At 38.1% G+C, this 14,613-nt stretch overlaps 1 protein-coding gene across 1 annotated transcript in view; it reads left to right on the top strand.

The window, feature by feature from the left end:
- Positions 1–3,157: 3,157 nt before the first annotated feature.
- The window catches only part of fmn1 (formin 1), a 33,786-nt gene continuing 22,330 nt past the window's right edge, over positions 3,158–14,613 (top strand). The window contains exons 1-2 of the mRNA XM_020929321.2: positions 3,158–3,557; positions 13,659–13,861. Coding sequence (XP_020784980.2) covers positions 3,158–3,557; positions 13,659–13,861 — 603 coding nt within the window. The remainder of the gene's footprint in view (positions 3,558–13,658; positions 13,862–14,613) is intronic.

The following is a 14,613-nucleotide window of genomic DNA, read 5'->3' as shown; positions in this document are numbered from 1 at the left end:
TGCCCTTGCACCTGCAACAGCTCTCATTGACATTCTCCACGGCGCGAGAGCCCTGCTGACAGGTGTGTGCCATAGTCCAAGACCTGCCGCAACTGGAGCGCAATTTCCAACCGTGCAAATCCAAGTCTAACTGGGCAATTTATCCAAACTTCCGCAGTCATGACAGTCAGATCACTGAACGAAATTGCCGGCGTGCAAGCTCGTTCCCTCCGTGCGTAAATTGGCGACTGGGAAATGGCACCACTACAGGACAGCCCCAGCCCCATGACACGAGCTTTACTTACTGTTCTCAAGAACTGGATCTCATCTTCCCCTTCTCCGCCCTCAGCCATGGCTGTGAAGGAGCCTGCTCAGACTCTGCAAGCCACCACTGACTGGCGGCAGAAACGCGATGCTGTGCCTCTCAAGCCGATATTAGCATAGAGCTCATCCACAGCCATATAGGGCAGCCCGGCGAGCCCCCCTACACCCCTCCTCCCTTCTCGGCTGCTCTCCTCCGACAGACCCCCCTCTTTGCCCCCCGCCTTTTCACTCAGTCTGAGACCCCAGCAGCAGTGCAGAGCAGGCGGATGAACAGACCGACACCGTACCGGTCTTTGGTGACAGAGACTGGGGATGCAGCGCGGTGCCGCGTCCTGCGAGAGGAAGAATGCATGGAAGTCCTTAGTGCCAATGACGCATGGCTGGAGGCTGTCTAAACTGAAGTCTCACGCTGCAAAGTTATGAATGAACACTGTGAAGCTGAAATAGTCTATAAACTCCATGTTTACTATTTCATGCTGCTTGTCCTTCATTGTTCATTTTGCCAATTACTATTTGGTTCAAAGCTACGTATAATTAAAAGTACATTTGTGGCTTGTACAGTTCATTTAGACTTCCAGTGACTGTCTCTGATCTTACTGCTGCTTTTGCCTGAGGCAAACATGGGCTACTAGAGGGCTACTGGAACAACTCCTTTAAGTTGAAATTATAATGATAATAAGATGAAACATAACTTTCCAAGATCCAAACTGGCGCCAATTATGTAATGTTAATAATATTTATTTTGTGATATGCAAGGATGTAGCAGGGTTTTACTGAAGAAAATCTAGTTTTGTATACATTACAGACATCTAGTGGTCACTTGTTGAACTGCAAAGCAATTGATAAGTGATAAGGAGAAGGCTATCGATGGACTCGAGAGAAAGTCGTTTTAACTGTTCATAAATATTTATGTATGTTTTCATTCTGTTATTCATTCAGTTCTTCGAGGCTCCTCCGTGTTTGTGCAATGACATCCTGGATTCATTTCGAAGACTGCAAAGTTCAAGGACTGCGAACGCGAGTACTCACGATTGTGTCTACCTCGTAACTTCTCTAAATGCAGATTATCCTTTTGACGCATGTAGACAGATCTGTTGTTGTGGTATCTATGACACATGAGCTTATTCTTCTTATTCTGTAGCCCAGTGACAGACATCTTTCCAGATGGTCAGGTTTGTGTTTACGCACGAACCATGTGTGGCTCAGCGTGGAGCACTGCACTGTTGTCTTTAGTGGCGTGCGTGCGAAAGACGGCGGGCAGACGTCGTTTATAATCCTGGTTTGTGTTCAATCATGTGCAATGTATTCATGGAAAAGGTTGGGGACGTAATAATGGAGGTGTTTACAGTTTAGTTTAGTTTTATGGCTACTGTATGTAACACATGTCCCAGTTTATGTTTTCAAATATCTTAAATTATATCCTAAATTCTAATAACAGCATCAGTTTGGGGTGGCCCTTAACTTTTTTATTGTCATACAGGTTATTTTTTCCAGTAACACCTGTGCGTAAAACACATCCTTTGCAATTTCCAGTAACATTTGTTAGCTCTCTGACTCCAGATTGATTAGAGTCAAGTAGATTACACTAACTCTAATAATCCCGCCATCTGGGCTCCCCTGCCTTCACCTACGGGTTAGTACCAGTGATGTCTGTGGTTTTATCAAATGAGAAACGCAGGAGTCTTAAAGGTGACCTGTGATTGGTTAAAGGGCTGTCAGTCAGTGCAGGGGGAGGGACGTTGACTTTTGTATCATCTGCGGTGGAGCAAAAGCTGCAGAAAAGTGACATGCAGCCTGTCCAACAACTCTTCCACAAGTAAGTTTGATTTTATCACGCAAAACTAAACTTAAACAGCGTAAAATGTGTGTAATATAGACTTGTTTGTTGTTTTTATCTATCTAAAAAAATATATAGATATGGCAACGATATGTCAACAGCAGTATATTTTATTTATTCCCTTGTTACTAGTCTACAGGTGGTTTTGATGAGGTTGATGGGTGGACTACTAAAATAATAATAAATAATAAAATAAACAACTGAAGTCTAATTATAAAATGTTGTTTACTTATAGATACATATTGGGTGTGTTAAGAAAGTGGATACAGAGACTCAACAAACCCAATATTTATATAATTAAAGATACTGAAATAAAAATGATGTATAAAGCAAATCACCAAATCTCCAAAGAAAATTTACAAACAGAGAAAGTCATTATAATCTGTAAGGAATTGAAATCTTAAAAAAAAAGAAAAAAAAAGAAAACAGGTTCAGAACAACAACAATGGAAAAAAGTGTTTCAATCAAACGTGTGAGCTTATGGAACAGTCTAAATGAGAAAAATCAATGCTTTAAAATCTATTCAGGTGTTTAAAAAAGTAGTTAAAGTAGTTAATATTATGTATGTCACGTAAATAAATTGCTTATAAATGTGGCTGGAACTGTTTTACTTAGTGTGAAAAGGGCGCAGATATTACAAGTCTGTACTTTCTGCTCCTTTTCATTCACATTGATATATGAACATAATTATTTTGTATTCATCTTTCATGAATGAAACAATTGATGAAATGAAATGAAAGAATGGACGGCCTGGTGTTAGCATACTTAGGTCTTATAATGTAATATCTAGGTTATATAATATTTAACATCCATACAATGTGAGGAGTGCATGATGAAGTAAGAAGAATAGAAATGATCTATTATAGTTCATCGTGTTAAGTCAGTGTAGCTCAAATAACTTTACTTTTAATGGTAGAACATGTATAGATTTTATTTATTTATTGACCCATCTATTCTATGCAATAAGTTAAAGTACAGCATGTCAATTTTCTTTTTTCTTTTCAGTTTAGGATGACGATGGAGAGCAAACACAGTACCTTACACCTCTACACGCCTATCAGGGAGAGGAGCAGTGTGTCTTTCTCACTCAGCAGGGACCCCACCTCCCACTTCAAAGCACCACTGAAGATGTCCAGTCTGGGATGGACCTTTAGCTGCAGAGAGAAGGGGCTAAAACACGACAAAGCAACCCTCAGTGATCGTAAAGATGACTTTTCAGAGACCGACTGGCTTTCTGGGCTGATACCAAACATGGGAAACCAGCAGGGGAACAAGATCAAGAACAAGAAATTAGCAGAACATGAGCCATTTACATCGCAAATATTTAAGAAAAGACGGAGAGCGAAGGATAGAGACGGATTGAACAGTTTTCATGTCAAAATGGCGTTGTCGAATCCACTCAAAGTAAGAAAACAGAGTAAACATTGGACTACGAACTACTTAGAAGAAGAAAAAGAACATATCTCGAAAAAAAGGACTCCAGTAACCAAGAAAACAAGAAGTACTGGGAATCATTTTGAAGATTTGGCATCAAAAGGAGTGAATCAACCAAGTTCACTGTCAACTGTGGAAAGTAATAATGATGAAATGATGGATTCGGATTATTCTAGATATGTAAATAAAATATTATATAATGCAAAAAACACCAAAAATCCTCTTGGTAGCCAAAAGGTTAACCAGAGATCTTTATCATTACTGGAGGCATCTGTAAAGGAGATGTCAACACTTGGAATTTTGGGTCAAATTGAAGAATTGGAAAGAATTATACGCCGGGTAAACCTTTCCAGTTCTGAACTGACTAAAGAGACTAGTGAATTTAAACCAAAAATACTCAAAACTGCACCAAAATGTACCTACAAGGACACAAATTTGAATGATAATAGTAATAGACAATTGCAAATCATGGAGCTTCATGCAGTGGGAGAAGGGCCAAAGACTCAAAGTTTGCAACAAGCCTTAAAGATGGACGAAGGAAACGTATCGAAGAACAGTTACCAACAAATCAAGGCTATAAGAAGGCCACAGTATCTACCTGTAAATTCATGCTACAGTGACTCAAATAGTTATTCAACATCTCCATCTCCGATTTTTTCCCCTCTTCTGACCCCAAATTCATCAACTCCTGAGCCACAAAATAAGACAAAGGCGACTGAGGAAACGTCAGGAGATTGTGGTTTTGAGTTCGAAAACTGCAGTAGTACAAATGAACAATGGATGAACTGGATCAAAGAGTATGGCCATATCTACATCGAAGAAAGTGACCTTAAAGATAATGAAGATGACTGGCTGTATTCAGGTAAAAATATACTTTTAATGTAATTTCATTTGCAATAGTTATTAGTTATTAGGGTTTTCTGTGTGTATTTATCATGGTGTGAGATCCAACCCAAACCCAATCCAAAACATGCTACATAGGTCTCCAGGAAGAACAAGGTCAATTAAATACAATCAATGAACTTACCCAGGGACTACAGGTAGAAATTAGCACTGGTGTTACAACCTGGTACAATGCATCTCTCCTGTTAAGGTTAATGTAATGTTGTGCACTGTCTCTGTCTCATTAAATAAATAAAATAAGATAGAATTGCAGTATAGTATTTATAGTATTTATTATATATTTATTATATATTTTTGAAATAACAATCACTTGAATCTATCTATAGTTGTATAGCTGTACTTCCTGATACACTTGTGTGGAAGGTAACAAATTAAAAATAGTCACAGTCACAGTAATTATGGAATAGATTATACTTAGTTACTTGTATGTGTAATTGAGTATATTAGTTGCATTTAAAATCATATGAGTACTGATTACTGCCAAATCCACTCCAAATCACCTTGATTCACGGCTGTCTCGCCACTGTATCTTTTCCTTTCTAAACCAACAAAAATATATAAGAGCTCTGCATCGCCTGCTTTGATTGACCAGAGCTCAGGGAAAATGCAGATTATGGTTTAAAATTATTAAATTCAACTTTGAACTGTTTAATTTATATAGAATAGTGATCTAAAATGCTGCTAAAATCTGTTAAATTGTAGCTAGTAACCAGTAAATAGTAGTGTAGTATTTTTCATCTGTACTTTTTAGGTACAATTCTGGAAGCAGTACTTGTACTTGTAATTGCGTACATTTCTAGCCACATAAAATGAAAAATTTCCAGTACTCTTTCTATCACTGCTGGTACACCAAGGCAGGAGTCTTTTATAAATGATTCCCTTTCCAAGCACTTTCACGGTAACTGATTCCAGATACTAGACCTTATCGTAGGATAGTAATGGTATTAGGACATGGAGTGCAGTATGGCCTCTAAAATATAATAAAATATTCATAAAACATTTTCTCACTATGCTGCCTCTGGTATGCATGAGTATGTTTCAGCCTGAACATCCTGGGGGGGCTTGTAATGGCTTAGCTTCAAGGAACAGCACAGTTACAGTAAGTTCAGTTGTTTTCAGATTTTGTGTTTATATATTTGCTTTGTGCAAAATGTTCTGCAGTTCAGCAATGATTATATTGAATATTTCTGAAATTACTCTACAACATAATGGATACAGAGAGATTGAGTTATTATGGCATCCAGTAAAATCTGAAGAAAACAATTAGTTCTGATTGGTCCTGGTTGAAGCCCAGTTTTAGCCAGGCTGGCACCACCTAGTGCCTCCGCTCAATTTCATTTCTTTCCAGCAACTAGGTCAGGAATCAAAATACAATACACGTTTCACAAAAACCCCAGAAGTGCAAGTCCGGGCACCAGCCAATCAGCGAAGAGCCATATATTCTGTGTTGTCAACGATTCCCGAGATCGAGGATTTAAAGCCAGAACAAAGAGAATGTTTGGTGAATTTTATCAAGGGGAAAGACATTATTGTCCTTCTTCCTATGGGATTTGGGAAAAGCTTAAAATACCAGTTAGCCCCGTTAGTGGCACATTACATATGTCATGACCAAATAGCAGCGATTGGCTAAATGATAAAAAGTACCCACCTACTGTCAAGGGAATGAATTCTAACACTGAAAGGTCAGATGGTTTTTACGAAGTGAAACGAAGTGAAACCGGCTGATGATTCAGGCTAGCCCAGTTTAACCCTGGTGTGACTTGGTTTGGTTCTAATTCTGGTATAATTCTGTTCTTATAGTGTAAAAAGAAAAAAATTAAGACCCCAAAGTGTGTTTTACTCCAAGTTTGTTACCAAATCTGAGTGGATAGTACTAGTAGTCTATCATGTAACTGTTTTGATCCATACTATAGAATTGATTAATTGTGTTTTCATGTTCACATTTACTTCATAAGTCCCAAAATAAGACCTCTAACTAACTTTCTGACCATTTTTCAGCTCAGGGTTAGCCGCCCGGGAGAGGACGTGTGCAGAAGAGCGTAACATTGCCTTTTCCTGGTTGGTCAGTGAAGTGGAGTGGATAGTTTTAGAGGAAGAGCAGGCTGCTTCTGACTGTCACATTTAAACATTGATTAACATTGTAAAGCTTTGACCTCCGCGCGTCTGCTCTCTTCTTCAGCGCAGGGCTCTCCAGGGTCATTACACACTCAGTATTCTCATAGGCAACTGCTGCAGACACGGAGCAGGCTGGGAGGTGGCTGAAAATAAGAGCTCCATGTGCCTCCAGTCAAGTGTAAAATGGATAAGTACCCGATGCACCAGCAGAAGGGGGTAGATGGATAGATTTTTCGTACAGAAGTTTTCTCTATAGCGTAGCTGTCACCTAAAGAAAGGACTAGAGTTATCGCGATACAAAACAGTAAAACTTGATTTCCATCCTAAGGAATCGACTCAGTACTTGATACTGATTATGCTACGACAATGAATCTAAAACATGTTCCTTTTTTAATAATCACATTTTTATTTTGATACACAAAATAATAGTACTTTCTTTATGCTACTATGCGATCTTACACTAGTTCTGATAAATCTCAAAATTACACAAAAACTATTTAGGAAAGCTAAAACGTTGTCCTGTTAAGGTGATTTTTTGCAGTATCGATACTTGATCAAATTAATATCTAGTTTCAGTATTAGTAATATTGACTAGTGTCTGATTTTTTATACTTATGATAACTCTACTAATGACACGTCCTATATGACCCCAACTGTACTCATAAGACTACATAAAAACAACTATTATGCAAAAAAAAAAAAAAAAAAAGTACAACACAAATAATACACAATAATTTTATTTCCCTTTTTCCTACAGGATTTGGGAAAAGCTTAATATACCAGTAAACCATGACTAAAACAAGACTAAACCAGGACTAAACTGTTTTCAGTCCTGGTCTGGTCCCAGTCTCAGTCCTGGTCTGGTCAAGGTCTCAATCCCTGTCTGGTCCCGGTCTGGTCCCGGTCTCAGTCCTGTTCCCGGTCTCAGTCCTGTTCTCATTTCTGGTCTGGTCTCAGTCTCAGTCCCAGTCTCAGGCCCAATCTGGTTCCAGTCTGGTCCCGGACCTAGTTTAGTCCTGGTTCAGTTCATATATGGTGCAAAAGTTCAGCATCACAGTTTAAGTCACGTAAACGGGAAACGGCCGTTATCCGTTTTTTTCCATTATTCATTTAAATACAAAATCGAAAACTGAAAAAAACCCAAATCGTTATCTGTTTTTTTCATTTTGGTTTTGGAGACAAATAATGAAGAAAACAGTTGTTTATTCAGTTTTCTTATTTCTGCTTTTATATTGAGAAAACAAATGATACACGGATTTGTCTACCGTTGAGCGAATGAATTCTAACGCTGCGAGGTCAGACAGTTTCTACGAAGTGAAACCTGCTGATGAATCAGGCTAATATAAATCCTCTTAATCTAAATAAATAAATGATTAGTCAGGTAATACAAATTAAGACACTATTGACCATTTAATCAACTAAAGGCCCAGTGCTCTCTGCTTTTGACCCATCCTAGAGTAGCGTTATCAAAAAAAAATCCAATATACTTATCAATACCGACCCTAAATCAGAACTAGTATAAGACCACATGATAATATTAATTCATTAACAGCAACAACACTACAACAGAGATGTGCTAAAATAACATTTATTGAAGTGAGATTATAAAAACTGAAGTTTCACAGTATGCTCAAACTATAAAGACCAGATAGCAGAGTGACTCATGATTTTGGACCCCTCCTCCCGTCCCTCCCTTTAGGAGATTTGAGACTGAAAACAAAAGAATATAGAGTGAGGACAATTCAAGCAGTGACTAAGGCTTTAGACTGGTATTTTATTTTGGTGGCTGAAGCGTAGTCTTGATCACGAACTTCAGTTAACTTATTAACTACTACTAACTGGTTCTTACTTCTTGATCAAAATGGCCTTCTTTTGTATATAAATGAGGTGTTTTTAATTATTGTGCTTTCTTAATCCATATTGATATTGAACCTTTACCTTAGTATTACGATTGGTAAAAGCAGGGGTGTAGTGGACGTGGCATGCAGGGGTACACCGTCCACCCACTTCGCCCAATGTGAGATATAAAAAAATAACAAATATAAAATAGCTACAACTTAAATGTTAAACCGAAGCTATTGGCAATGGTGAAAACAACCTGCAGAGGCTCATGATATCTGCAGTACTGTCCTCTAGTGACCTGAGACATGAGGGACCAGGACTAAACCAGGACTGAATCAGGACTTAACCAGGTCTAAACCAGGTCTGAATCAGAACTAAACCAGGACTAAATTAGGACTAACACAGAACTAAAACAGAAGTGAACCAGGCTTAAAACATGTCTAAACCAGGTCAAAAACAGGTCTAAAGCATAACTGAACCAGGACTGAGTGTTGAGACGGGCCCGGAGATGCGCCCGTGTAAACTGTCGGGTGACCGCAGGAGAAAGGACCGGCGCAGAGCTCTGTGCCCCACAGGGCTAAGCACAGCCATTGCCCAATTGCTCTTTGCGGACATGCTGGTCCACGGGCTTGGGGTTCTCCCTCTCGCTCTCAAGTCCAAGATTAGTCAGGTTTAGGCCTGGTGTAGACCTGGTTTAGTCCTGGTTCAGTCCTTGTTCAGTTGTGGTTTAGTCCTGGTTTAGACCTTGTTTAGTCCTGCTAAACAAGGTCTAAACCAGGACTAAACCAAAACTGAGACTTGGTGTAGTTCTGGTTTAGTCCTGGTTTAGACCTATTTTAGTCCTGGTTTAAACCTGGTGTAATCCTGGTGTAGTCCAGGTTTAGCCCTGGTTTAGCCCTGGTTTAATCCTGGTTCAGTCCTGGTTTTGTCCTCCTGGTTCAGTCACAAATCGCTTACCTCCACTTAAAAAATCCCCACTAGACCACTGATCAAAAGCATCAAAAAAGCAGATACTTATTGATAATTAAACTAGTATTGAAATAAGACACAAATTTGAGCAAGTTTTGATACTAAAAAAGGACAGAAATGAAAAGAAAGTGCATAGTTTAATGTTGAAAATAGTAGATTTTTTTTTTTTTTTATCATTATGTTATGGGAGTCTGTATTGAGTATCAAGTCTATTCCTTAGTAACAAAATCAAGTTTGTAGTGTCAGTATTCAGGAGCTGTGTAACACCTGTGCCCAGACCTATTTTGAAATCTTGAGCGATCGTGGTCAGAACTATAGCTGGAGGATTATCTGTGCATATGTTAGGTTCATGTGGGAAACTAGGGCACTTAGAAAACCCATGGAGAACTGCTCAGGAATTGATTGAACCTTGCGTGACCTTTTGCTGTGAGCTAGAAGTAAATTGTCAAGTGCAAGATACTATTCTCAGCCTGGCCCAGTTGCCTTCTCAGTTTCATTTTCTCTCTGTATTAAAATCAGTATTCTCACAGCCATAATGGGAGTTCTGTGTTATGCAGATTGTTCATTTATTTTTGAACAATTGAGCTGCATACTAAGTGCCAGTGGTATTACTCAAATGAAAAGAAAATGCTTCCCTTTGAAGACGTGCTGCTTTTTCAAATGGAACAAAGAAATACCAGTGAACTGAAAAGACATTGTTAAAAGGGCCTACATGTATTTGCTATTTTCTGACAAAACACAACTCCAGGTATGTTCTGAGGAGGTTACAGCCAGAGGACGGGACTTGGATTCGAGTCAGACTTGAGTCACTATTTTTAGGACTTGAGACTTGACTTGATAAAATGGACTTAGATTTGGGACTTAACTAGACTTGAGAAGCACTTTTAAATCTGAACTCTTTCTGTTCTAACCATAATGATTCACTCTAAGATCTTGTCAAGACATTTAAAAAAGAAAAAAATAACTAAATTAATTTCTATACTCTTGTATACTCTATAAATACTCATATATAAATATACCGTGACTTTTTAAGTACAATTTAGTTTAAAATGTATATAAACTGCAAAAATCTAAGCTATATTTGGTACTTTGGTTTAAAGACTTGAAAAGCAGACAACTTGGGCTTAGCTTGGACTTATGGGCCAGTCACTCGAGACTCGACTTGGACTTGCTGGTATTTGACTTGGGACTTGACTTGGACTTGAGGTCAAAGAGACCTTACTTGAGACTTTCAAAACAAAGACTTGGTCCACTTCTGGTTACAGCATCATAGCATGACTTAAAACTCACAAGAATCAATTTTGTGTGATATAAGACCTTCAATACATAGCTGGTCTTTGTGTGCTGGCATTTTTGAGAGAGTGCTAAAAAGAAAATGAGCATAATTTTCGATCAGTATGTTTTTAAGTATTCTTATAGCATTCACAAACACTGTAAATAAAAGAAATCTCTATAATTCTTTATAAATCTCTACACTTTTTACCAAACTGTCTCTATCAACATTGTGTAAAATATAAATTCAGTCATGCAGATCTCTCAAGACAAGATATATGTTTCTGTAAGCAAATAAGTTATTAAAAGACAAAATTAAACAAAAAAAACAAACAAAACAGAAACAAACTGAAGTCATTAGAACTCTTTTCTTTGCACATATAAGCTCAAAGTGCCTTTTGTTGTTTTACCTGTGTGCACTGCAGCTGCCACTGGGGGCAGTACATTTTTGTATGTGGACCAAGGTCAATGGGACAATGTCATGGCCAAAATGTGAGCATCCTGTCCTGTGTGTGGGGGAAAATGGGCTGGTCTAGGTTAGAATAGGACACAGTAACTAAAACATTTTCAACTTTTCTTAATAAAACTTTTACAAAAATGAAAGTATAATTCTCGGTTTTGTAAATTGCTTTGCAAAAAGTAATGAATCAGAATTTTAAATGTCAAACTATTCCGCTCTACAAAGGCAAAAGACCTTAACTTGCCAGTGTGTGAAACTGAGAAAAATGACTTCAAAGTTTCTGTTTTGTCCAGACAAAAGTATAATAGTTAGGCCTCCCAAAAAAACTAGTTGCTATAATGAAGAAATATTTGTATTTAAAAAAGAAATCACAAACAAAACAAACATTATTACTGCCTTTTCTTCTTTTTTTTGGCTCATGATACAAAGGCAGAGTAAATTAGCACCAAATAAGGGTCAGAGGTTAATTTTGAGCTCAATATTTTTCACAATATTTATTCACATGATAAAGGAGGTCTCAAATACAAACAAAATGACATTAACTAATTTTTGACCAAACATGACGTTGCTGCATTTTGCCTTTGTAGGGCAATATTATTGAACCAACATTTGTACTCTTTAATCTGTCCTCTCAAAAATAATACATCTAAGTTGCAGAAAGGTCCTGTATTACAAAAAAAATTAATTCTTGTAAGCCTAAATATGTAGGGTTTCTGTGTTAAATATGTGTGAATGAAACAAAACACAACTCTAGGTATGTTTATGATAAGGAAACATCAGAAAATATCATAATATGGGCACTATAAAGTTTCAAAAATAAAAGACTTTTTAGATTATGAAGTTATAGTTATATCTTCTCCAGTGAGGTTTCTGTCATGGCTTTTCCAGGAATGTTTCACAGCATGGCATAAAAGAACGATATGCGTTATACGACTATGAATTAGAGCTACTTTCCACAGATCTGACCTGTAACTCGACCTGGTGGTGTCACTTGCTTGTCCCTATCAAGATACTTTTACTGCCATATGGAGGAACATTCGAGGCGAAACAGTAACATCTCCATGAAGGCAAACAGACTGTGTACCCTCCACCGGGAAAGTTTCATAAAGCACCTGTTAATGAAGACGGCTAAATATAGTCCTAATATATAGATTGTAATATCACAACTTTCTCCTTACATACGTTGTGATCTCTTTATTACTTATTACTTGAGTCACTATTTTTAGGACTTGAGACTTGACTGGATAAAATGGACTAAGACTTGGGAGTCGACTTGGACTTGTAGGTCAGTGACTTGGGACTTGACTCGGAACTGGAACATGTCCCTCCCACTTTTTTATTTGTTACTTTGGATGTAACTGATGTACTGTGATGTGGTATCCTCAAGTATCTTAGAGTAATATACAGTATTAGGGATGTAACAATAACCGAAATATCGCGATATCGTATGTTCAAAGTTCTCACAATAATATCATGGACCATCATAATATATCGAATTACAAGTCTCTTTGCTTAAATTAAGAGTTTTGGTGCAGACATGGAACTACATTGACCATGATCCTTTGCATTTCAGTGTAGACTACAAGAAGAAATAACAGTTCTAAGCACTTTTAAGTCTTAGTTCTTCTTGTATTCACAGTTTTGTTCGCAGCCTCCACAAAATATCGCAATAATATCATACCATGAGATGTATATCGTGAAAATATCCTACCAAGAGATTTGGATATTGTTACATTCCTAATCGTGAGCCTCTCCACCATATTGTGAGCTTTCCCACGGTATTGCAATAAATATCGTACTGTGAGGTTCATACCGTGACAATATCATATTGGGAGACTTGGATATCGTTACACTCCTATACAATGCAGTCAAACAGAGGAAATTTCAAAGAACATGATTCTTCCATTTCACTACAGACTACATGGCAAAATAACACACTCTTAAATCTTAATTCTTTCTGTTCTGACCATAATGATTCACACTAAGATCTTGTCAAGACATTTAAAAAGGAAAAATGTGCAGTGTAGCTTAATATTCATATAAAGCGAAAAAATCTAAGCTACTTTGGTTTAAAGACTTGAAATGACTTTTAGCTCAACGACTTGGCCTTGATACAGACTTGAGGTCAAAGATTTGAGACTTACGTGAGATTTGCTCTATTAAAAAATCTTGTATGGATTGCAAGACAAAGGCTCATATTACTTTATTTTCTGATCCATGTTGTAATGCTTCCTCATCTCAAACATACTTGGAGTGGTGTTTTGCTTTATTCACACATGTTTAAGACACAAACCCTGCATGTTTAGACTCTGTTCTTTTTGAGCATTTTGAGCTTTGAAGATGTAGACAGACAGAATAAAGGATTACTCAGACATGTGTGAATGAAACACAACACAACTCCGGGGATGTTTTTGATGAGGTAACAGCATTCTAACTAGGCTTGAAGCTCATTAGAGTCAAATTTGCATATTACTGAACCTTTAAACACTGGCAACTGCATTTCTCATCTTTGTTTGTGGACAGACGAGGCCCTCCAGAGGCAGGAGGAGGAATGGCAGCAGGAGGCGGAGGACTGCCTGTGCCTGTCTCATCCCAGCAGACCCCAGCACGTGGACTTTTTACACCTCACTGCGCTCGAAGAGGAAGAAGACATCAGCCCCGCACCCTCCCCTTCACCACCGCCGCCACCGCCCACACCTCCTCCCTCACTGTCCTGCGAGCCAGGGGTGAGTTAAGTGCCTCCTAACTCACTGTGCGCCCAACCTGAAATATTTACTGCCCGAGCCTTCACTGTGGATATCAAGCCGCTCTTTTAACATGGCATTTTCTGCAAAGTCATCGCTACTTTGACCCATTTCTCAGAGTATTGGGAAGGAGCAGTCACAGTTTTCGCTTTTTTTTTTTTTTTCAGTTAGTAAGATTAACTTGTGGCGTCATGATCCAGGGCTGTGAAACAAAGGCCGTTGTGTTTTCATTAGTTATATAACAGCAGGATTATTGGCGATTGGGAGATGTGTTGTGTAATAGATTGTATGGGTCTACGGCTTTGGTTGCCTGTTTTCCAGTCCATTGGTTTCAGACTGATGGATAATTAAGACTGTTGACATAGCAATGGGCAATTTATAAGAAAATGTGATATATTTTGAATGGTAAAAGTCCTCAAAATGTTGTGTATAACAGGAATTTGATATCCATGAATACTGGAAAGGGTTGGCAAAAGTAAAATCAGATACTAAATACTGGTATCGAAATGAGATACACATAAAAAAGTCACATTCACAGGACAGAAATTAACCTTTCTTGAGCTTTAGCATGATCTTGAGCTGTATCAGAACAAGTATAAAAGCACACAGACTATACGCCCATGGACCACAATGGAACTTACCTGGACGACTGAGGGATATGGGACCACATATAGTTAGAAAGTACTACAGTTGAATGATGAAAACTGAGTACTGAGTTTGTTCCTTAGTATAAA

This window comes from Boleophthalmus pectinirostris, unplaced genomic scaffold (assembly GCF_026225935.1).
Source record: "Boleophthalmus pectinirostris isolate CB_2022bp ecotype Guang Dong unplaced genomic scaffold, ASM2622593v1 HiC_scaffold_13, whole genome shotgun sequence".
Classification (NCBI taxonomy): domain Eukaryota; kingdom Metazoa; phylum Chordata; class Actinopteri; order Gobiiformes; family Gobiidae; genus Boleophthalmus; species Boleophthalmus pectinirostris.
This window is presented reverse-complemented; position numbering and strand designations above follow the sequence as displayed.